The 26,416-nt window shown below is 34.3% G+C and overlaps 3 protein-coding genes across 3 annotated transcripts in view; 2 read left to right on the top strand and 1 right to left on the bottom strand.

Annotated features, from left to right (window-relative positions):
- Positions 1 to 26,416, bottom strand: part of LOC113520278 (IDLSRF-like peptide) — a 144,214-nt gene that overhangs the window by 8,069 nt on the left and 109,729 nt on the right. The window contains exons 2-3 of the mRNA XM_052898029.1: positions 17,610 to 17,732; positions 11,794 to 11,922 (exon numbers count right to left, since the gene is read on the bottom strand). Of these exons, the coding sequence (XP_052753989.1) occupies positions 11,794 to 11,922; positions 17,610 to 17,730 (250 nt within the window). The 5' untranslated portion in view covers positions 17,731 to 17,732. The remainder of the gene's footprint in view (positions 1 to 11,793; positions 11,923 to 17,609; positions 17,733 to 26,416) is intronic.
- On the top strand, positions 1,124 to 3,017 carry LOC113520277 (lipase 3-like). The gene has a single exon (XM_026905553.3). The coding sequence runs from the start codon at positions 1,245 to 1,247 to the stop codon at positions 2,661 to 2,663; it is 1,419 nt and encodes a 472-aa protein (XP_026761354.3). The 5' UTR covers positions 1,124 to 1,244; the 3' UTR covers positions 2,664 to 3,017.
- LOC113514796 (lipase 3-like) lies at positions 7,717 to 9,305 on the top strand. Its single transcript, XM_026898891.3, has one exon. The coding sequence runs from the start codon at positions 7,806 to 7,808 to the stop codon at positions 9,135 to 9,137; it is 1,332 nt and encodes a 443-aa protein (XP_026754692.2). The 5' UTR covers positions 7,717 to 7,805; the 3' UTR covers positions 9,138 to 9,305.

The raw sequence follows: 26,416 nt of genomic DNA, 5'->3' as shown, positions 1-26,416 counted from the left end.
ATAAAGTATCTTCTAGTCACCTTTTACGACCTCCACAGGGACCACACTAATAACAATAAATACTGGCTAATAATAAAATTACAATAATTCGAATAAAAAAAAAACAATATTCAACTGAATGTGAAATTTTACGCTAATTTACAAATTTTATTTTAGTGAAATTATAGATATAGGTAGAACTCTATACAATTCTTTTTTTTTATATACAACTAAGAATGGCAAACAAGCTGACGGCCCACCTGATGGAAAGTGGTAACCGTCGCCTATAAACATGAGCAGTACCATGGACATAACAGAGTATATACTGTTTCGCCCATGATACCCCATATGCGTTGTTATTCTTGAGGACTCAGGTGTTATTCCTCTGTACACACACAACTGCTTCACGGCAAATAAAATAAATTACACTGTACGTATCTGTCGGTTTAAGTTATAAAATCTTACTATTAAAATTTTCCATATAAAATAGATCGAAACTATCAAATAACGACTTGTGCCATTACTAGGCAAGGTTAGATTGCCGCCGAATCAATATGTCTATATATTCAAAGATTTTCTGTCCTCCTCTATCAAACATATACCGTTCTATCATTTTACGAATATTATTTCAATGCACTGTTATGCACTAGCCTATTACTATTGTGCTATTTTTATGCACTTTTCTATATATTACAAGCACTGTTAAGTAAACTATTTTTATACACTATTATGCACTATACTACCTACCTATACCACTATATATCACAACCTAACTAATACTGTTGATTATTGTTGATTGACTGTAAGGTATCCCTTTATGGGATAAGTCCGCTATTGTATATTAAATCGTTTAATGTATTCACTATGAATTATGTACAATAAAGATTTTAGAAAACAAAACAATACTATTTCGATATCGGTGTGCGGTTGTCCAGAACGCAGATAAACATATGTGGACAGAGACTTTGTTTTATATTTACTACTTAAGTAGATGTAGTATCTATTTTAATATCCACTCCCAATGTGAAGCACTCGCGATATGTTAAAATGGTTTATCGCACGTTTTCTTGAAAATGGTTAATAATACGTGTTGATTGTAGGTAATTGATAAATACTTAATTATTAAATTTAGTTATTAATGTGTAATTAATAGGTACTGAAGTGTATAAAAATGGGTCGTGAACAATCTTTTGCTGATTATTAACGCGGCTGTGGTATCAGATGTTACAATATCGCTCGACAAGACACATTGTTTCTTTTCTACAATGATAATTCTAAGTGTTACCTTCATACTATTATGTGAAGTACTAAAAACCACAAATGGAAAAGAATGTACTATTATTAAACAAAACTCTGGTGAAATTGTTAATAGTGTATTTGAAAATATAAAAGGTTTAGCTGACAAATTAACACTGGACGAATTTTTTAACATCACCGAACTTGATTCCGTTTACAGTGCGTACAAGGCAACTGAATATAACGAAGACGAAGATTTACATATAATGCAGTTATTAAAAAAATACGGATACCGTGCGGAACAGCATGACGTCATGACCAGCGACGGGTACGTACTGACCATGTATCGGATACCAAGCGACGGCCCCGTTGTCTTTTTAATGCACGGATTATTCTGTAGTTCTGATGACTTCGTAACTACTGGACCCGGTATCGGACTTGCCTACCTCCTTGCCGATGCTGGTTACGACGTGTGGTTGGGAAACGCTCGTGGTAATGTACATTCTAGACGTCACATCAGCTTGTCGCCGTCCTGCGCAGAGTTCTGGGACTTCAGCTGGGACGAGATTGGTCGTTACGATCTACCAGCTATGATTGACTATACTTTGGAGAAAACTAATCAGAAACAACTGGTATATATCGGACATTCACAGGGAACGACATCTTTCTTCGTGATGTGTTCAGAGAGGCCGGAATACAATGATAAAATAAAACTAATGGTAGCTCTATCGGCGGTGTCGTATCTATCTCATACCAAAAGTCCGATTGTGAAATTAATTAGTTCGGTATCTCCAGTTATATGGAAGGCCGCACAGGTGCTTGGCGTGTATGAGTTTACACCAAGAAATGCAATATTGGAATTCCTTACGAGCGCCTTTTGTGGAACTCCTGCAACTGCAACATTAGTGTGCGATAATTTAGTTTTCCTTATGGCAGGCCCAGATTTTGCACAGATAAACGCAACAGCTTTGCCCGTAATATTCGGCCACGTACCTGCAGGTATAGCGACGAAACAATTAATACATTACGCGCAGCTGATAGATTCAGGAAAATTCCGACGATTCGATTATGGCTTGAAAAATACTTTGATATACGGATCTATAACGCCTCCTGATTATCCTGTTGAAAAAATTACATCACCTGTAGTGGAATTCTATAGTGCTAACGATTGGTTTGGTCATATTGATGATGTTAAACAACTTGTACAAAGATTACCTAATTTATTGAAATTTAATACAGTTCCTTATGAGAGTTTTTCCCATATGGACTATTTATATGCTAAGGATGTAAAAGAATTGCTATACACGAATGTCATGAATTTAATCGAGAAACAGTTAAAAGTAGCAACACCTACAGCGAAAGCGCACGACCGAAGTAGGACGTCGTCAGTAAAGCAACAGGCCGATAGAAAATCGCTTCTGCATAATATAAAAATTGGACTGCTGTAAAAACAGAAATTTGAGAGTAACGCGTTTTAAGTATCTGGTACAAAGAAACATTTAATATGATTGAAACAGTATGAGGGACGTGCATATAAGGGCATATTACTTGCCAAGGATATAAACGAATTACTACAAGTAAATGTTCTATCTAACCTAATTGATCAATATACTTATATAAATGGTCCTTTTAAGATTGAAAAGTCTGAAAAATATTTTTATTTTTATATTAAATATCTTTATTAACTTTTGTTAAATAAAATATATGGCGTTAGTTGGTTTAGTTCCTAAATTGACAAAATGTAATATTAGATATTTTTACATTAAAGTGAGTTTCTTTTGGAATTTACATTATTATCATAATTTTAAGATTTTTTTTTACTTCGGCTTGAAGTTAAAGTCCATAGCATCCTCAAATTGTGCTCTACTAGTGAAATTAAATGTTTTACTTGAAGAAATATGAAATGAGAAGAGAAGCGACACAAAAATGTAGAACGTCTCATACTTGACAACTGGATTACTAATGTTAGTATGAGAGGCATACATTTTTTGTGATTGTCGATCCATATTTTTTAGAAAAAATGTTAAATTTCAATAGTAGAACGCTTCTTTAAATTGTTTCATTTCAATTTTATCTTATGTATTCAATATTTTATCATAACACCTTCAAAGGAAATAGAGGATGAAGGTGATATATGCTATCATCTATTTATGTCTTTAAATAGTAATAAATATATTTAAATTGTATTTCACAAAAAAGAAACCGAGTTCAATTGTAGTGAAACCAGTTATTTTGATTTAAAAACTTTTTTTAATTTTTTTTTTATACAACTTAAAATGGCAAACAAGCTGACGGCCCACCTGATGGAAAGTGGTAACTATCGCCTAAAGACATGAGCAGTACCATGGACATAACAGAGTATACTGTTTCGCCCATGATACCCCCCATGCGTTGCCATTCCCAAGGACTCAGATGTTATTCCTCTGTACCCTGTAAATTCACGCCATATCCTACCCTTCAAACCGAAACACAGCCATACAAACACAACTGCTTCACAGTTGAAACACTAATGGGACAGAGGTACCCAAGCAATCGACTTTTGTACAAAGTCTCCCTCTGGAAAACTAGACAACTGAAATGATTTTGATAACATTTTTACAGAACCAATTTATATCGTTTTTTAAATATAAAAAGATTTTTCCAAATCAGTTTACGATAGACGGAGTTATGAGGTAGCAAACATAAAAAAATACAGTTGAATTGAGAATCTCCTTCTTTTTGAAATCGGTTGAAAATAAATAAATAAGAAGCTTTCAGACACCATAATATAAATGTATTCACAGAAAAATAAAAAAAAAGTAAAGTTGTTTTTAGCGAGTGAAAAGAAAAATGTACTGTGTAATCTTACAAATAAGAAGTATAATACCTTAATTTTCAGGGGTGACGCATAACTGGTAATTTGTGATGCCATGGTGTGGTTAATGTTTATTAGGTGAAGGTTATTACGTTCCATTATGTAGGCCGGCAACTTGTTTGTCATTCTCACATTCTCAGGCATTTTCAACAAACATACATCATATTATAAGATATATGTAGAACGTTTATACCATCTTCATATATGGTATTATCTGTTCATTGTTGAACGTCAGCCTCCCCATAAGCCCTTGTCATTTGGGATATTGCCAACAGTTGCCACGCTTGGCAGGTGGGTTGATAGATAGATACTCTTTATTGTTTCCTCCAAAAGCTTACAATAGTAAACTTATTATAAATATAAACAATTACAAGAAATAATCACAATGAGAAAACAATGGGCGACCTTATCGCTAAGAGCGATCTCTTCCAGGCAACCTTTGGTTGGAGAGGAGTAATTATAATTAATTTGATCGGAAGCGATGAAAATTCTATTATTTGTAAATATGGAGATGTGATACATGTAATAATGTAAATATATATCCTACCTCATTATTATATATATGTATACACACATACATATACATATATACGTACATATAAACACAAATATATGAATATATATAACTATTGCTTACATGTATAAGTAAAACAAAAAGTTATAAAATTTTGGATTGGTAAACGCAGTTAGGCTTATGGCGATGTTTTAAGAGGGAAACTGTTGCCCATCCGGGGGAAAGGGATTGTTAGTAATGGAGACTGAGAATCCCACTGCTAGCAATCTACCCAACCAGGTCGACCTCCTCGCGGTTCCCCCTGGAAACTATCATGGTTAATTCCTGATGAATTCATCATGATGGGCTAACTGGCCTGTTTTCATTCTCATCTATCACCCTTCACTGGTGCTCCGCCAGCAAACATGCATGCGGCTCACCTGATGGTAAGTGAATACCTAAATATTTAAATAAAAATAAATAAGTAGGTTTGCTACTTTTTTATTTTATAACGCAGGGGGCACACGAGCACGCTGCTCATCTGATAGTAAGTGACTACCGTCATCCATGATCACCCGCAACACCAGAGGCATTGCAGGTGTACAACCAACCTTTTGAATTATTATTATACATTACCCGTTAATTACAATTTTTCATACTATTATATTAAAGTATAAGTATAAAAAAGTATATATATATATATATATATATATATATATATATATATATATATATATATATATATATATATATATATATATATATATATATATATATATATAACTGATATAATTTGTTCCTCAAATATATTATGTTTTCAATTTTTTCAATATTATTTTATACAACTTAGAATGGCAAACAAGCTGACGGCCCACCTGATGGAAAGTAGTAACCGTCACCTATAGACATGAACAGTACCATGGACGTAACAGAGTATACTGTTACGCTGTGATACCCCCATGCGTTGCCATTCCTGAGGATTCAGGTGTTATTCCTCTGTACTCTGTAAATCCACTGCCATATCCCACCCTTCAAACCGAAACAGCTATTCAAAACACAACTGCTTCTCAGTAGAAACACGAATGGGACAGAGGTGCCCAAGCAAACAACTTTTGTACAAAGTCTCCCTCTGGTAAAGTAATAATGGTATTTAAATAATTAATCTAAATAAATAAAAATAAATCTTTTAATGTAAAGGTGAGCGTAAAACTCGAGTATAACTTTAACAAATGCTTTACCATTTGTTCGAGCGATTCTTTTTAGTTAATCTTTTTTCAAATACTCATTGAAGTCCGAGGAAGGTTTTTATTAAGAAACTAATTGGGAAAATTTACTTGAAAATCATTAAAACTTATTTCTTTTCCATACATATTGTTCTTAACTACCGATAGTTTTTCATAAACAACGCCTGTCGGTTCAATTACTTGTTAATAAATAAAAAAATACAATTAGTTAAATCGACCGTTAATTTTACATATATAAAGTTAGATATGTTATTAATGATGGAATGAGAGTAAGTTATATACGTTCAATATTATGTACGTAAGCATACTTCCATATCAAATTAAATTAATTCCTACCCGAAGAGCTTCCGTTGAAAATCAGCGCTGTAGCTTCTCGACTGCAGCATGACACTGAACGAGGACTATTTCAGCAAACATTGCGTAACATCTTCACCTCCTGTGTATTGTATGTATATATATTTTATGTGTATTTTACTCTGATCTTTTTTTTGTACAACTAATATTATCGTTCGCTACCTATTTTTTTATTAATTAGATGCTTTTGAATCGGCGTTTTTTCGTTATTGGAAATTTGTTATCAGAAAACTTTTATTTGTTGATAAGTTTAATATTTATTAAAAAAAAATCGACAAAATAAAACAAGACTAAAGCAGGAATAAAACTTATTCTATAATAATAATTCTAATATAATAACTTATAAATAAAACTATTTCAAAAAGAATTCCCAAAATAGATACAGAATTAATAAAGATAATATGCAGCGCTCAATTAGTAGCCATCTTCCATCTTCCACTATTGCCCTTTCATATCTGCTTGTCATATATGTATATATATATATATATATATATATATATATATATATATATATATATACATATGGCATACGAATAGTATTACAATATGTATATATCTAAATATCTAAATGTGTGTAATGTAATCGTATTAGATATATTTATTATACATTTATTTGTGTAATATATACTATAAGCATTTAGATGTTAGGTATGCTTATGTTTATTTGCGTATGTTTTATGCGTTTTTCTTTTTTACATTTCTTCCATGCGCAATCACTCTTTGGAATCAAATTCCAGCAGTATTTCCGATAGGACATCATAGTCTTCAAGAAAAAGAGCATATATCTTTTTAAAAGGCCGGCAGCACACCTGTGATGCTTTTGGTGTTGTGGGTGATCATGGGCGACGATACTTACGATCACTTAAGATCAGGTGAACCGCATGCTCGTTTGCCCTCTGTGTTATAAGAAAAACACTTCTTGCGTCAAATAGCTACCGTCTTTTTACCTTTCTCCTTTACCCAAAGCTTGTCTGGAAGAGATTGCTTTAGTGATAAAACCACATTTTGTACTTCATAAGTGTAATATATATTTTTTAAATGGTGCCATAACACTAAATAAATGAATAATTTTCGAATTTCCATCAACAATTACCTTTCTACTATAAATACAAAATAACTTAATCCAAGAATAATTTTACTATAAAAAATATGTGTGTGTGTATAACACGTGAGGTATGCTTTTTATGAAATATAGAATAGCAAACAAGCTGACGGTCCATCTAATGGAATGTGGTAACCTATAGAGATGAACTACGGTTATATAATAAAATACTGTGATGTATGTGGTTTCTTTTATGTAGCACCATTCCTGAAGACTATGGTGTTATGGTTTCATACTATATAGTTCCACGATCATAGTGATTTTTGGATAATAGATAAGATGTTAATTGCTAGTAATGTACTACGTATATATGCAGTGGTGAATTAATTAAACTGCATAATATAAAGATAAGAATGACGACTTTAATATAAGCCTTAAATTAAGCCTTTTGTTGGCAGAAATGTAATGATGCATATTTGATAACTGATAAATAAACCTATATAATTTTTTTTTAATATTAATTACTAGTATACATTTAGCAACACCAGTTAGACACTTTAGTGACAATAGTTCGGCTATGAAGAACATTTTTTATTTTAAACAATGATAACTCGAAGTCTTTTATTCATTTTATTATGGAAACTACTAAATATTGCACATGGAGAAAATTGTAGTATTTTTGAAAGAGACTCTGCCTCTATTACTGATGACATATTTGAGGAAATTAAAGAATACGCAAACAGTGGAGCACCCGACGAGTTGTTCAACATTACAGCAATTGAATCTATTTACAGTGAGTACCTATCGACCAAATACAATGAAGATATTGATCTAAATATAACGCAATTATTAAACAAATACGGGTATCCTGTGGAACAGCATGAGGTGCTGTCCAGCGATGGGTACATATTGACCATGTTCCGGATACCAAGCGATGGCCCCGTTGTGTTTGTAATGCACGGAATTTTGTGTAGCTCCGATGACTTCGTAACTACTGGACCCAACAATGGACTTGCCTATTTACTTGCCGATGCTGGTTACGACGTGTGGTTGGGAAACGCTCGTGGTAATGTACATTCTAGACGTCACATTAGTTTGTCGCCGTCCTGCGCAGAGTTCTGGGACTTCAGCTGGGACGAGATTGGTCGTTACGATCTACCAGCTATGATTGACTATGCTTTGGATAAAACTAATCAGAAACAACTGGTATATATCGGACATTCACAGGGTACGACGACTTACTTCGTGATGTGTTCAGAGAGGCCGGAATACAATGATAAAATAAAACTAATGATAGCGCTGTCGGCGGTGTCATTTTTGTCTCACACCAAGAGTCCACTTTTGAAAATTTTTAGTGCTATATATCCCTTTCTGTGGGCAAACTTAAAAGCCTTAGGTATATATGATTTTATGCCAAGAAACGTATTATTGGAATTTTTAACGAACACCTTTTGTGGAAGACCAGCAACAGCTGCAATAATTTGCGATAGTATTGTTTTCCTTCTGATGGGTCCTGATTATGCACAGATAAATGCTACTGCCTTGCCCGTGATATTTGGCCATATGCCTGCAGGTATAGCGACTAAGCAATTAGTGCATTATGCGCAAATTATAAACACAGGAACATTTAGACGATTTGATTATGGTAAATTGGAAAACTTAGCGACATACGGATTATTATCGCCACCTGATTATCCTGTTGAGAAAATAACTGCACCTATGGTAATTTTCTATGGTCTCAATGATTGGCTCGGCCCAATTGAAGATGTCGAAAAACTTATAAGTAAATTGCCAAATTTAGTTAAGTTTATAACTGTTCCATGGGATAGATTTTCTCACATGGACTATTTATTGGCTAGGGATGTAAAAGAGTTACTATATGTAGATGTTCTGAATCTAATTAAAGAGTCTTTAAATGGTTCATTGTCCGGTTAATAATATATCTATATATCGTAACTTCAATTCTTTAACGACAAGCACATAAGGGTGAATGACACAATATTTTGATAATGTTAAGCTAAATATTATATGTAAACTGTCAAACTTTACAACTTTGTATAAAATAGGTATTTTGAATAATATACGAGCATTCTAAATTTTGAACTTTGGACTATTCATTTGTTTTCCTGAGTACCACTTCATTTAGTGACTCCCATATATAGAGCGTTATCTAATATCAAACATCATACAATATTTTATAACTGATCTTAATAACAACGGGTATAAAACAGTTAATAAAACGCATATATTAATGTAAAACGGGTTTGTTTGCATGGCATTAGTATATAAATTGTCTTATATGTTAAGTTAGGATACAAAGTATCATTGTCCTAATATTTCATTCATATTCGTTCAGCTTATGAGTGTGAAACAGTAACAAACAGCTATATACCTAGTCCAGCCATAAGTTCTGTTAAAAATTAAAATTCATTCTTTTATGAAATAATGTAATATTACTAAAATTTATACCTATATATTTATTAAAGTCTCAGCAAAAAATAAAAAAATATTCTATTCGAAATTGCCACCTTTGGCTTTTATACAGGCCTTTTTGTCTGTCTAGCCACGAATGTACGGATTTACGTACTATTTCCAAGGGAAATTTTGCTACTCTTTGCTTCAAAGATTTTTTAACTCAGACTAGAGACTCAATGTCGCCGTATTATTTAGAGCCATGTCCTCTAAAACTGACCATAATTTGAAATCTGAGGGGTTGAGATCTGAGCTAGATGAGGGCTAACCTTCAGCTCTTAAAAGTCCGGAACAATGGTTTCAAGCCAGGCTTCGGTAGTTTGTACCTTGTGATCAGGTGCAGAGTCCTGCTGGAAAGTCCACGGTATATTTTTTAAATGTGTATTTTTGAGAGGTTTCACAATACAATCCAAGACTATATCTTGATACGCTTTAGCTGAAGTTTTCAGTCTTTTTTTCACAAAAACGTAGTTTTGTGACTCCATGATAAGACACGCCCCACCAAACCACCACTGACGCAGGATGATGACCACGTTGTACCTTTTCGACCACTTGAGTAGCTTCTTTAGAACTGTGAGCGTACACTTTATCACTTTGCTTGTTGAAGTGTTCTTTAATCGTGAAAATTTTTTCATCGGAAAGAGGATATTTCTGTGCCTTTCACTTGCGTATCGCGACAGAAGGGCATTTGATCGATCCACTCTCTTTAATAATAAATTGTAAAGATTGATTAAAGAGTATGCCCGGTATATCCATGATAAGCACCGAGTTTCAGGTTTTGTTTTATAATACGCGACAGAGTCCTAGCGGGAATCTTCATTTCTCGCGATAAGATTTTTTGCTTCTTAATGGGGTTCTAACAGCACGCGGCCGGCCCGATCTTTTCTGATCTTCGACAGAGGAAGTGATGTTATATCTGTTGATATTATGATATATGAACATACGGCTGATACCAAGCTCTGGAATATGACCGACGGCTCTATACTCACTTTGTGCAAGGCGATCACTGCAATCCTATTTTCGTTAACACCCATTCCATATTATAATTTGATAATGATCACGTAAAAATATGTGAAATGGCGCGAAATCGAAAGAAGTTTTTTAAATAATAAACGTGTTCCAAATTTAAACCAAAAAAAAAGTTGAAAAAAAAGGAAAGTTTTTATGTAACAGTATTTATGGCCAGACTGGCTATGTGTCCTGGAGGACCTGTAAGAATTTGTGTGTATATGCATATACGATTTGAGGAAGAACTACCGACCATCTATCGCAGAGAGAAGTCATGAAGCCGATGCCAATTTAGTTCTCCTCGACTGACAGATTTTTTTTCTTATAAAACGCTTCATCTGCAGTGTTTTACCTTACGTTATTGATTGATAACGAATATAATATAGGAAACGCATAACATAAAGTCGTATCTTTGTTTATAATATGGCACCCTTCATATTGCGTCGTAATATCGACCAGAGATATACTTGTAAGAGTTCATTGCATTCAATTCGAAGAAAATTAGCGACACGTATTTGATATGGCCTATAAATGAAATGTACCGAAAAAATTGATACGGTTAATATAATTTTTCGGTATTTGATTTATCTGCTGAACCTTCGTAATATTATACGCGTATCGTATGCTTAGTTATGTATTCTTGTTATTTTAATATAATATTTTTATAATTTAAAAAAAAATGAAATGCCAATGAAAAATTATGAATGAAAAATTTAATTATAATAGGGTCATCATCGTCTCGTTATTTTTACATATCTATTTCGGGTTGGCGTAATATGTTTCCATTTTCCATTCATCCCTATTTACACTCACCTCGTTAGTCACTCCCTTTCTGGCCATATCTTCTTTGGCCCAGAATAACCTTCTATTTTCTACGCCTTCTTCTATAGTAACAACCATTCACATTCGTTATGTTAACTCTTTTTTAACATTTTTGCTTCTTCCCTTCATGTAGGATAGAATAAATGTAGAAATCTCATTTAAAAATCAGTTCGTGACTATGGCTAGGTTACTTGGTTGAAATGTAGAGTCTTAAGCAAATGATTTTACTCTTAAATAGTTTACTGAAATGAGCGCGTTAACTGCTGCCTATTAAACTGAAAAATTTTACCTGCAGTGCACAGTTTGGAGTCTTCATCGTACCCATCGATGCAATCAGGAGCCCCGTCGCAGAGGTACTGTATTGAGATGCAGTTACCATCGACAGGACACTTGAACGGCTCGTACGGGTGACAGTATTCTGAAAAAATGAAATTATTACTTGGATATAAAAGAAGTAGAAAAGTAATAAGTTATTCAGTCAATTTTATTATTTACTCGTATGTAACTTGAAATAAAAAAAATTTACCGATCTGATGAATAGCAATCACTATCATCATGTTAGCGATAATTATCCACTGAAAACAGGCCTTCTAGCTTGCCATAGATATCAGTCAGCCACGCTTGGCAAGCGGGTTGGCAACCGCAGTAGGCTTTGGTGATGTTTTAAGAAGGACGCTGCTACCCATCACTAGACCATTAAGTTGCCTTTGTTGCCTCTTACGACACCCACAGAAAAGGAAGGGGTGGCCCATTGTATATCTGGACCACACGACCACAATTATGGATGATAGTATATTCATCTGTGATATTCAGAAGTTGTTCATACTTTCATACTAAATATCGGTTACGGACAGGTGGGTCATCAAATACTTTGCCGTTTCATGTTTTATAAAAAAAGTAAGGAACCAACAAAATAGAAACAAGAAGATTTCCTCTACGCCTTTCTCACTGAAAAGAATTCTAGTATAAAAAACAGCTTTCATATTTTTAATGTTCAAACTTTTGCAGGCATCCAACTTGAACTTCCTATAAATTATTAAAATTAATGTAATATTGTACGTGTCTACATTTATTACGTAGCGAGATAATGATTGTACCAGTAACACCGCAAAGTAACGCATTTAAGCCAAATTTGTTAAAAAATATGGGATAAAAAGACGTTTTCCTTCAACTTTTTACTTTCCCCTCCTTTAAATTTCCTTAGAGACGATGGAGGGGGAGGAGGAGTAGTTTTAGTGGCCGCTCCGTTTATTTCACGGCGTTACGTAACAATTTTATTCACACCCATTAAAACAAAACTACAAAAAAGGATTTTAAACTAACGAGATGCTATTATTAAAATCCGTTAAACTGTTACAAAGTTGAGCTAAAAATCTGTCTTGAAATTCTTACAAAGGCCCGAGAACCATAACTCTCAAATTTGTTTAAATCAGGTAAAAAGTAACTGAGATACGTACCTACCTTTCACGATATTTTAAACCCAGGACAAGGACTGCCTAATGTAAATAGTGACCTTTTCACCTAGGAACTGAGCAAGTGAGTGGATCTCATCAAAAATATCTGCCAAGTTATATTAAGCTGAAACGGGCTGCCTTGTTAAAGGCAAACCGTTTCCAACAGCAGACCAATTAGGCGCGCTTCATAATGTTTCAGAATATTCGGGTGCAAAGCACCCCGCCTTAAGGGAGGGTCCACTAAGTTATTTTTCAAGGAACCGACGAGTGATTAGTCGGGATAATGTTATTACTTGGGCCTTATACAGATTTCCCTTGAATTGGCGTTAACACCAATGGAGATGAATTTTTTCGAGCTTGTAAGGTAATTGGAAACGATGCGACGCCCATTTGTATTCTGATCAGTGGGTGTCTTTGTGATTTGACCTTTTAGAAAAGTGGCTCAACAAAACAGATCAATGTAAATTAACGACCTTATCCAGTGAGTGAGGGGTTTGGATATTTGACAACCCTGTTACAAAATTTGATTAGTAATGACTATATGCTATTTGATTTTGTGTTTAACTTTTTTATATGTTTCTCTGTTTCTTTGTTTCGATATCACGTAAAAATTACTGCACAAAATTTGGAAGTGCTTCTCGTAGCTGTGTTTCTGAATGTAGAATCTAGAATTAAATATTCTACTATTCTATATTGTGGAATTGGTTTATTCCATTGATTTCATTCGAGTTACTTCCTAAAAACCATGCGTACGAAGCTGTAAGCAAAAATTTGTGAGAAATAAATGGATAAATAAAACAAATAGACGTCGTCAGAGGTTTTATAACAATGATATGAAGTTTATGTTTCAGTGGATCTCTATTATAAATGTTTATAGTAGAAAGATTATTATTATCTATTATTCAACAATGAGTAAGTTAATAAAAGAAAGTAATAAAATATGTATGAAGTTATAAATTAATTATAAAACAATAGGTATGTATAATCCCATATTTCTGTACGAATTTTGTTAGATTCTTTCATTTCATATATATATATATATATATATATATATATATATATATATATATATATATATATATATATATATATATATATATATATATATATCAAATAGAAGTTTGTGATAGTACAGTATTTATTTTCAATCAACTCGATAAGGGTTCTCAATTTGGTTACATTTTTTATGTTTGTTAATTTTTAACTCCGTCATTTATAAACAGATTTGGGAAATTCTTTTATTTTTTTAACTAAAAAATTCAAATTAGTTCCATAGAAATTTCATCAAAATCAAAGTTTGTCACAAGTGAAGTGATTTAGTTCAATTCAAAGGAATTCGATTTATGTTACTGTCAACTTACCCTAAGTTCGCAAGGCTTTATTAATCTTTAGCATTATTTAGGAACTAAAACATTCAAGTACATTATTATGATGTAACAAATATGTTAAAGATAGGGAGAGCTTGTACAAAAGTTGCCTGTATATGTACTTCTGTTTTGTTTACTTATAATTATTTTCCTTAATGTTTTACTTTCTTAATTATACAATATAAGCATACCAAATTGTACAACAATTATTTCATTACTCTCTGGTTGTCTTGTAAATATTGCTCTCAGCAATAACACCGCCTTACTGTACTTATACGATACAACTGTATTGTTACATTTATTAGTTGTCTTGCTTATTCCCTATATTGTATAATGCAAATAAAGTATAGTACTTCATTCTGTTTCACTCGTGTTTCTTTTATTAAGTAATTTGCTTATTTGTATTTCTGCTTAAAGAGTGGGTACTGAAATTAGAGTGTAGAGAGTCATAACACAAGTAGTCCTTAAGAACGATAACGCTTAACGTTTACTATGGTAGTCACTCTAATTTCTGGGATAGCGATGGTGCTGTTTATGTTTATAGGCGATGGTTATTACTAGGGTTGGGTAATATACTGCAATATCTGTATATTGTAGTTACAATAACTGTATATTGGTCCAATACCGTATACATTACTTATTGATTACCCAATATATGTATAATATCGAAGTGAAATACCCGATCGAAGTGAATATAGACATTAGACAACTATGGGCGATGTGGAAAGGAGAGATGATATTTTTTTCATCGTCAATGTCCGGAGGAATTCAATGTATAGATATAGGAACGATACAGATATTTATTTTTCTCAAACATGCTTGGAAATGTGAGCATTATTTTGACAATCTTCTTTGAGATAAATCAAAATTGCCGTACTGGCCAGATACATGCGGACAGCGGCCGGCAAAAGTTGTATGAAAATCCATATCTGTCGTGTTTTGCGGCCATATAAATTACTATGTAAACTCATATCTGTCTTGTAATTTAAAAATGGAGTGACCTTTTACTTCGAAACATGGCTACCAAGGAGGTAACTAGTAAAAGGTTTTATTTAAATTTCGAACAAGCTTGCAAATAGAAAGTTGTTTATTGAAAAAAAAAACAAAGGAACATTATGGCGCGTGAAAAATTATTATTGTTCGTTATTCATCATTGAACTTAAAAAGTAAAATTGTGTTTTTGATTTCCGCGCATTGTTTGAGAAAAGTACTATACACTACTATACCGGCCGCTGCAGTAATGTACTATTAATGGGTGATAATGAAATGGTAATCCCGCCTGCGCTATCGGTATATACTGGCAGGGCACCATTGATGATGATAAGTGAGGATGAAAGTAGGCCAGTTAGCCCACTGTGAAGGATTTTCACGAGAATTAACCACGATGGTTTCCAGGGGGACCCCGTGGAAGTCGACCGGGTAGGGTACATTGCTAGTAATGGAACTGTTAGACACCATATCTAACAATCGTTTTCCCCCCGCGGTACAGATATTACCCATGTTTAGTTATTATTTTTCAAAATGCAAATTTTACAGTTGTGTTCCTGAAGGTGTAATTTTAAATTTGAAGTACGTTTTATCTTGATATTTTTTTTTTATACAACTTAGAATGGCAAACAAGCTGACGACCAGATGGAAAGTGGCAACCGTCGCCTATAGACATGAGCAGTACCATGGACATAACAGAGTATACTGTTTCGCCCATGATACCCCCCATGCGTTGCCATTCCTGAGGACTCAGATGTTATTCCTTTGTACTCTGTAAATTCACGCCATATCCGCCCAAGCAAACGACTTTTGTACAAAGTCTCCCTCTGGTAAAGTAAGACTACATGACCCTTTACAATCAGACAGGCTGCACGATTGTTTGCCACCCTCATGGTATAAAAAAAAATCAACTCGTGAAGTTGCCAGTAATTAGGTTTTTATTTCAAGTATAATATGCCTATGTTATAACAGGTAACTACTTATACAAAGTATGCATTTTAAATTGAAAATCTTTCTTTCTCTTTGATATCAAAGAGAAAGAAGTAGGAGTGATATTGTGGATGACAGCTCGATTTATTTAACAAAGTTTCCAAGGAAAGGTTTTAAAATCCACGTGTACAAAATTGCTGACCAAAGCTGGTACCTGATATAAATATTATATGACATAATTCTTCTTAGAAATACTTATTACTGTTTGCGTTGAGCTACTGGAATCACCAATGTTTTCTCTAGAGTATATTTTGGGGAATTCGTTACTTTTATGAACCGAAATATGAACCGTAAGAATCAAAAGATAAGAATCATTTTTGTTTGCATTTTTTTTTCTTATCATTTCGGCTACTTAATCTAAATGAGGTAGGTATCCCAACTGGGCTCTTAATAGTCAATATTATGTATTAATTTCCTAAGAGAATAAACACAATTTATTTTTTTATACGAGTCTCTGCTTTCAACTAAAAAGGTATATAAGTTCACGGTTTACTATGTAATACTTACAGATTATACAAAATACACTGTGCCTTCCATAAATTGCGCTTCCTGATAATATGTACAATATTGGTTATCTAGTATTCGCTTAATGTTGTTATTTATACTGTGCCGACAATAAAGGGAATTATGCGGGTGTAGCAGCAGGTGTTATCGAATAATTATATTTCATGAGCAAACAATTACACATCTGACACACACTTATAGGGGGGAAAGGGATTGTTAGTAATGGGAAAGTTAGTCCCCATTGCTATCAATATACCCTACCCTATCAGGTAGACCTCCACGCGGTTCCCCCTGGAAACTATCGTAACTAATTTATCGTTGAATTAGTCACGATGGGCTAACTGACCTGCCTTTCCATCCTCACCTATCGGGAAAGGGATTGTTAGTAATGGAGACTAAGAATCCCATTGCTAGCAATATACACAGCCAGGTCGATCTCCTCGCGGTTCTCCCTGGAAACTATCATGGTTAATTTCTTATGAATTCATCATGGTGGGCTAACTGGCCTGTTTTCATTCTCATCTCTCACCCTTCACTGGTGCTCCGCCAGCATATCCCGTTAGTGCAGGCGGGGTTGCCAATCCATTTTCACCCATCGAAAAAAAAAACCATCCTTATTAACTTTCCATTTATATTATTAACATAAATATTTTTTATTCAAGTAAACTTCATAATAAGTCGAGACTTTAAAAATGAACAGTATTTTTTTTATGAAATTACCTCCCAGTTCGGAGTGAAATTTCAGCTGAGAAAAACGGGCTAGAAACACAGGATATATGTAAGTCAATAGGATGGTAACTCACCAGATCTTTTGGTATGGTGGCCGTAGAGTTTGTTGAGGTCCAGCGCGTAGACGGTGTGGGGGAGAGCGCAGCAGACCGCTGCCAATGCAGCCAAGCAAGCCGCTGCACGGCACGATGCCATCGCTGCAACGATATATCAGCTTTAAATATGTTTACTTGAAAAGTTGTATCTCCCGATAATTTGATTGGGGGGGGGGGGGGAGGATTGTTAGTAATGGGGATTAGTGTTAGGTTAGCCTCCATGTTATCCCTCCTGGAAACCATTCTTTTAGAGGGGAAAGAGATTGTTAGTAATGGGATCAAATAGCCCCATTACTAGCAATATACCCTGTCAGGTCGACCTCCACGTGGGTCCCCCTGGAGACCATCGTGGCTTATTCTAGTTGAATTCGTCAGGATGGGCTAACTGACCCGCTTTCATCCTCATTAATCATCTATCACTGGTGCCCCGCCATTGTATACCGATAGCGCAGACGGGGTTACCATACCATTAACACCCATTAAAAAAAAAATTTTTACGCTTACCTATTTTAATAATTATTTATAAAAACATTGATTAGTTAAAAAAATTCGTAAGTACGCATTATATTTTAATGTAATAACTGCCGTCCCCAAACTAGTCGTGCTTTATCGAGCAAATTGATGATATCAACCATACTGCTCACTATTGAACATAAGCCTTCCCGTTTGGATTTTTTTCCAGTAGTTGCCACGTTTGGCAGGCGGGTTGGCAACCGTAGTTAGGCTTTGTTGATGTTTTAAGAGGGACGTTGCTGCCCATATGAGGTCACAAACATAAAATACTTTCTTCTTGAAGTCGGTTGAAAATAAAAAAATCTTTGTTCTATTTTAAAGTGAAATGCATTTTTTATATATTTTTTAACTTAGAATGTTAAGCAAGCTGACGATCCATCTGATTGCAAGTGTTAACCATCGATTATAGACATGAACAGCGCCACAGATATCGCAAAATACATTGTAATGGGCTCATGGTAATCCTCAGGCGATGCTATTTTTGAAGACTAAAACGTTTTATCGCCTTGCTGTATAATTTCATTGCCATATCTGACCCTCCAAACCGAAACACACATATGCAAGCACATCAATAGCACAAAATCTTAATGGCAGAAACATGGATGGGAGATAATTTCTAATTCTGGGTATTATATGCTTCAATTATTTACATAAACATATAAAATAAATAAGTACACGAAACCAGAACGTGTATCTATTTACACGCAATGTTATAATTATTCCCAGAAATTATCTGTAAAGTATTTATTTGCTTAATAATATTTAGCAAATAAAGTACGCACCGTTGGTAATTTCAACAGGTTTTAGATTTAAAAAGGAGGTTCTGAATTATGAGCAGTGTTTACGCAATATTATATGCTTCAAACTGTATACATTTAATGTTTATATTAAGTTCATTTCTTTTTTCTTTAAAAAGGGTATATTAAGGTTTCTTCAGGATCGGCAACGTTCACGTGACAGCCCTAGTGTTGCAGGCGTCCATAGGCTACAGTGACTGTTTATTATCAGATTGGCTGTATGCTTTAGTGCCATCATTCTTGTATAAAAAAATCCATCTTATTATTGTTATAACAACTTTTTGATTTTTCTATAGGCGTAGGGCTGTGAACGGTAAGTCAATTGTGTATTTAGGACTATGGTTAATGAAAGAAATGATTTATTTGCACGCGACCCATTTAATTAATGCTTAAGTTAAATTTGTTTGCTGATGAGACATTTTTGGTTTTTTTTTTTTAAATAGGTAGGTGATTTATTGCGTTGTAATTTCTAAATTATGATACAGATTACCTTATGTACAGATAAAGGATCTCTCCATTCTTTATCTATAATTATAAAATCGTTTGTTCTGACTGTTAATTAATAGCCAAAATTACTAAGTGTAGCCGTGAGGTCCCGGAATAGAATAGAAATTTTAAGGACCACCAACGAAAGATATCCATTTTAGTGTTACTATTAAAGTTAAGAGATTTTTTTTATACAACTTACAAAGGCAAACAAGCTGACGGCCCACCTGATGGAAAGTGGTAACCGTCGCCTATAGACATGAGCAGTACCATGGACATAACAGAGTATACTGTTTCGCCCATGATACCTCCCATGCGTTGCCATTCCTGAGGACTCAGGTGTTATTTCTCTGTACCCAGTAAATTTACGCCCTTCAAACCGAAACACAACTGCTTCATGGTTGAAACACGAATGAAACAGAGGTACCCAAGCAATCGACTTTTGTACAAAGTCTCCCTCTGAGTCTTACGAATTAGTATGCTTCTTCATGTAGGGGAAAGTGGGGGAATTGGGAACACTTAACTTCCAACGTCCAAAAATAATAGAAAAAAGTCTTAGATATAGCAACTTTTATTACAATATAAACTTTACTTATCTATCTACTTATCAGTTACAGAAAAACTCTCAAGAATCAAAGTTTCATTAGAAATTTTAACGAAAACAAAAAACGTTGTCGTTTCTTTTTACCCGATACCCTATGGGGTAATTGAGATCATCCCGAAGGGTAAATGGGAACGGTATGGGGTAATTAGAAACGACACAATTAAATCTTTATAATAAACTATAGTTTTTTTGGTTGGCGCATATCACACACGTACCCTAGACTAGTCTCGCCAGCAGTACATTTTTCATGTGCCCAGAGTTTACAGATGACGCACATAATCCAATCCTTTGTCGGCGGAGATTCATATTTTTCGTTGCACATTATACAAAAAACTCTTCTTCGAACTTATTTTCTTGCAAAGCCTTCTTTAAATTTTTCCCTCCTTTACCCTTGACTCTTAGATTCTTTTTTATGGTTTTAAAGTTCTTTTATAGTGTTTTATTCGGAACTTTTTCTTTTTTAGCTTTTCTCTCATTTTATTTTTTCTGCTTTCCCTCAAGTTCAATTTTTATCGGTGAGCTGGATAAAATTTGAGAATGTCTCTTATTCTGTCGCACAGAAGTGGTTCTTGTTTTAGGTATGATAGGCACATTAATGATTTCGGTAAGAGGCACAGAAGTGGATGGAGAAGGAGTTTTACTTTGACTGACAGTGTTATCGGATAAATTTAAACTTTGCTCAGCTGTAGTTTTATGAGCATCGCATTCTTGAATCTGACTGATGTAGGATTGATTAGATGTCATATTCTCAAAGATGTCTTTAAATTTGTCAGGATTAATAGGATAAATTCCAGCGGTTCTAAATCCACTGACAGCCTTGCTTATGTTAGCTGTTTTATTGTACGCCTTTGTAAAAAGTTCTCAAACCTCGTATTGGGTTATTCGTTTCCCAGGATTGTTAACCATGTACAACTCACATTCCTTATTGTATGCTATCTTCAGTTTCTTTGTTAAAATTGTGTTTCAGCTTTTTTAAGAATTAGCTTCAGCAAATCGAAAAGCAATTCTACGTAATGAACTTGGTGTTATTCCATAAAAAGTCTTGCAGCAATCAAGTATATATTTTTCTAGCTGGTCTTCTTGTTCTCTATTAAATACAGCAGATCGACCTTTTTTTGGTGTCTTGACTTTGTTTTGTTTTAATTGTTTGAATAATGTTGATTTTGGTATTGAATATTTGGTAGCAGCTTGGCCTAATGTGAGCTTCTTACTTCTAACATCTTCAACTGCATGGCGAAGATCTTCAATTTTGTATTTCGATTCAGTCTTTCATATATAGTTTCGAGGCATCTAAAACAATTTTTAAAGTTAAAACATTTTTACATAATTAACCAGCAGTACTAGGGGTAAACTAAGAACGCGAGAGGTAATAGAAAACGTTCCCAAATACCCGCCTGATGCCATTCCCAATTGCCCAAATTAGTCAATATATATCAAATTGGCCGCCATCCTCAATAGTATTTTTGATAACCTTCAATCACGTAGGGTTTGGAAGCAGATAGTACATGCATGATAATAACAAAATATGGTGCCTTTGAATTCAAAAATATGATAGTTACACCTATTATAAGACACGACAAAAATTATAAAAGAAATGCAAAAAACATTGTTCGACTTACCGTGACAGCGTACATGTGGTCTTTCACTCTTACTATTTGGTGTACACTGAGGGGCGCTAGATGCGTCCGTTGAATAAGCGCGGGATGGTGTAATGTGGGGGAAGTATTATTTACCTAGCTGTTCCCAATTACCCACCGTTCTCAATTCCCCCACTCTCCCCTACAGTTGACTGCAGTAAGAAATATTATTTCAGGATTAAAACTGTACTGTGCGTTATTTCATTTATTTTTATATGATAATGTTAAAAGAAAAAAAAAACAAGAGTTTTTGGATATTTATTCTTCTTATACGGAGACCGTAGAGCGAGTTGTAGGTACAAAGATTTACTTTACCCTCGCGTTTACGTTTACGCCGCTAAGTCAGTACGGAAATTTAAGTTTTCGCTAGAGCCGCAGCTAGTTTTCAGAATATATAAATTGAAGTAAACGATAAACGCTGACGTAGTGGTAATGTAAATTTGTATTTAACTTACACTTGGCACTTTAAGTTAGATTTCTTTTTTTAAAACTCACTATTATTAATCTCCGTGTCTAGACTAGACTCGACAAGGATTACAAATTTCAAAATTTACACTCTGAAATGTTTAACGAGATAGAAAAATAATCCTATGTTCTGCTAAATATATAATAGGTACATTTTTTTAAATCACGGAATTAATACAAAAGAGAAATGGCTAAAATCTGTATAAATCGATATCAAATTAATATTATAAATGTGAAAGCGAGTTTGTTTATTTGTATGTTTGTTTGTTACCTCTCAGCACTTCTATTCTAACATATCACAAAACTTAACAATGGAAAGGCTATACAATTTCAAGAAAAAGCTTCTAAAATACAATAAAACAAAAGAAAAAAAAAACTTGCGAATAAATTCTGAAAGAGAATTGTTAACGAAATCAACCTGTTACAATATTGAGTTTACCCAACACTATCGAGTTACGTGGATGCGACTAACAAAAGGTTAGGTTAGAGCAAGGGCACGCGCCAGGACAAATCTGATACGAGTACGGCGCGCCAAGCAATTCTGGAAAGTAACTGAATATTTTTCCATTATAAAATATCAAAGGGAGACTTTGTACAAAAGTCTGCTTAGGTACATATGCCCCATTCGTATTTCTGCCGTGGAATAGTAGTACTTGCATGACTGTATTCCATATTTTGATTTGATGGGTGAAGTATGGTAGAGAATTACAATCTATGGAGGTAACACATAATTACAATTATCCTATCATCTCTGTCCACTGCTGAACATAGGCCTCTCTCTTAGACGGCTATAAGGAACGGTCCTGAGCCTGAGTATGAGGTCGCCAATTAAGAACCTTTTTTGTCCATATGTTGTAAAATCTTGCGAGCTATGTCGATGACTTTGACATGGATTGTACCATGTCGTGCTCACAATATGAGTAGAGTTGGGGGGAAAGGGATTGTTGTAATGGAGACTGAGAATCCCATTGCTAGCAATATACCCGACCAGGTCGACCTCCTCGCGGTTCCCCCTGGAAACTATCATGATTAATTCCAGATGAATTCATCATGATGGGCTAACTGGCCTGTTTTCATCCTCATCGATCATCCTTCACTGGTGCCCCGCCAGCGTATCCCATTAGCGCAGGCGGGGGTTACTATTTCATTTTCATTAAAAAAAAAAACATGAGTAGAGTGAAAAATCAAGTATGTAGGTATTATTTATCTGCAATATCGCCACATTAAATACCATAAAGTATTTCAAATATGTGTCAATAACAGTTTAAAATTAAGAATATTATATCTTATAAAGTTTCACTCTCAACTTAGTTCTAGAGTTTGTTATAATTATTCTACGTTTTCTAACAAACATAAACAAATATAAAGCATAAATCTTGTACAACTTCTTAGCACCGACACTTTAATGAGAGCAACTTGTTACAGTGTCGTGTCGAGTTAACAAGTGTCAAGTCGTAGTAACTATTAAACTCTGGTGTATTGATCGGCAACTGTAATCCAACTACTAGAACAAAAGACTTGGAAGTTTATGCTGGATTAACAACTTTGAACAAGAGTGTTGCATAGTAATGTTGGTTAAAAATAGTGTTGCCAACATTTTGTATATATATAACATTACGAAACTAGGTAACAGTCATTATAATTCATCATTTCAGCCGTTATCTGTCCACTGCTGGACATAAGCCTCCCCCATAGACTGCCATAAAGAACGGTCCTGAACCACCTGCATCCACTGATTCCCTGCAATGCATTTCAGGTCGTCGCTCCATCTAGTGGGGGGTCGTCCTACACTGCGTTTACCCATACGCGGTCGCCACTTAAGAACCTTTCTTCCCCATCGGTTGTCGGTTCTTCGAGCTATGTGACCAGCCCATTGTCACTTCAGCTTGCTTATTCTTCCTATCCTATTAGGTAACAATATATGTATTATTATTGTGTTTTTATATTTATTTATATTTTCCAGCATAGAATGGATCACCCTTTCCTATCCCGTGGGTGTCATAAGAGCCGACGAAGAGAGGATGAGGAATGGGTAGCAGCGTCCTTCATAAAATATCTCTAAAGCCTGACTGCGGTTGCTAATTCGCCTACCAAGTATGGCAACTACTGGCAAAACCTCCCAAGAGGGAGGCTTATGTTCAACAGTGGACAGTTAAGGGCTGACATGATGATATGTATATTAATAAAGTGTAATAAAAAACGATTTTTCACGATTTTGGTATGCAGAAAAACTTCAATCAGTTTAACGTAAATTTCTTAGATTTATACCTTCATAGTCTTTTATTGTAGTTTAAATAATGACTTTTAAATTATAGTATCATTGCTAAATTTTATCATATAACCGATTACCAAAAAAACATGGCACATGAAGTGACGTATTTTTTTTTAATGGATGATAATGAAATGGTGATCCCGCCTGCGCTATCGGTATACACTGGCGGGGTACCAGTGAGGGATGATTAGTGAAAATGAAGCAGGTCAGTTAGCCTTCAACCATCACGATGGTTTCTAGGGGACACCGCGAGGAGGTCGTCCTGATAGGGTATATTGCTAGTAATAGAGTTGCTAATTCCCATTACTATCAATCCCTTTTCCTCTCTGAAGTGACGTATTAAACGTCAAGAGTAACCTAAAACAATTTGTTTCAGTAAATCATACATACATATCATTTACACCTGTCTCCCACATTCATCAATCTTTTCATACACGCTCGCCGGTTACGGGTATTTTTAATTTGGCCTTTCTTCAGCATGTCGCCAATTTGGTCGACATATGTCCGTTAAGGGCGGCCCCTACCGATATCCCCATTCATTCTTAATCGATAAATCAATATATAAATCAGTAAATCACTTATTAAATTATTTTAATCAATTTTTTTTCCAACACAGTAATATTTTTTTCCAATTTAAAGACATAATGTAATAATAATGGGCCCAAAATAAAATTATTTTTATTCGTTACTCGATTAAACAACATTTTGTAAACAAGGGTCAAATTAATGTCGTCATTACAAGAAGCCAGTGGTTCTCAAGGGTTTCTTATCCTTCAGACGCTGCGGGTATAGATAGATTCACAAAGCCACAAAGTTTTAATTAGTTCAGACAGAAGTTAAGAGCGGGGCAACGCGTGGAGTGAAAACTACACTTAGCATTAATTAATACTGGCACTTGTTATAATAATATTCATTATGTTTGTTGAAGCTTTGAATATTAAATAGTATTAAAATGTATTTTGTTTTATAACAAGTAACTTGTTTAGCTGTGTATAAAAAAAGCGTCTTCGCCGTTATAGAAATAACACTGGCCAGTAATGTTATTCTTTTTTATTTTAAAACGATAAAAAAATATTTTGCAGGAATTAAAATATTATTTGAATTTAGAATATGGAATTGTGAGTTTAAATATAGATTTTGCTTTGCACCAACCAGTAATTGCCCTCAAAGGGAAACGGCGTCTACAATCGTCTCTAAATTAATTTAATTATCTAAATTAAGCGGTACCAATACGGGAGTGAACCCTATCGATTGCATTTCGCGTTCTGAATTTAAATTATTATAAATGTTTTATTTATGAAACAATGACATTTCGTCGTTTATCGAAGTGTTCTTTGTTTTAAAATGAAAATTATGAGAATACCAAGAATATAAAAAAATATGTTTATGATTAGGAGGGATTGTTAGTAATGCGGACTACCAGCCCCATTGCTAGCAATATACCATATTAGGTGTCGACCTGTTTCCAGGAGGAGGTCAATCTACGTGATCCCGTCCTGGAAACCATCGTGCTGAACTCCAGGTGTATTCATTCTAACTGACCTGCCTTTTCATTCTAGATTTAGGGAATTTTAAATATAATTAGGTACTAGCAACACTGGAAAAAAGCGGGATTGTGTTCATTAAAAAAAAAATATGTGTCATGATTTCAAATTACCTGTTTATAAGTTGAAACATTCTTGACACCCGATGCTCTATTTATATAATGTAAGGTTTTCCATTGCGTCATAAAAGAAATTTGTGTAGTCAGAAGCATTTATTATTTATGACCATTGTAATTAAATTCAAATTTTAGTTTCAAATGCAATCATCTTTATTCAAATAAAATTATTTACAAGCATTTATAAATTATATTTTTTTATGCTTGCAAAGTTCGGAAAAAACAGACAATAGTTTTTTTAATGGATGATAATGGAATGGTAACCCCGTCTGCGCTATCGATATATACTGGTGAGGCACCAGTGAGTGATGATAGATGAGGATGAAACAGGTCAGTTGGCACATAGTGACGA

The sequence above is a fragment of the Galleria mellonella genome, unplaced genomic scaffold (assembly GCF_026898425.1).
Source record: "Galleria mellonella isolate WM207_F2 unplaced genomic scaffold, CSIRO_AGI_GalMel_v1 utg40, whole genome shotgun sequence".
In the NCBI taxonomy this organism is placed as follows: domain Eukaryota; kingdom Metazoa; phylum Arthropoda; class Insecta; order Lepidoptera; family Pyralidae; genus Galleria; species Galleria mellonella.
The sequence above is the reverse complement of the archived record's forward strand: the minus strand, read 5'-3'. Positions and strand labels throughout refer to the sequence as shown.

Excerpts from the sequence above, each read along its gene's own strand:
- LOC113520277 (XM_026905553.3), top strand. The coding sequence starts at position 1,245 with ATGATAATTCTAAGTGTTACCTTCATACTATTATGTGAAGTACTAAAA.
- LOC113514796 (XM_026898891.3), top strand. The coding sequence starts at position 7,806 with ATGATAACTCGAAGTCTTTTATTCATTTTATTATGGAAACTACTAAAT.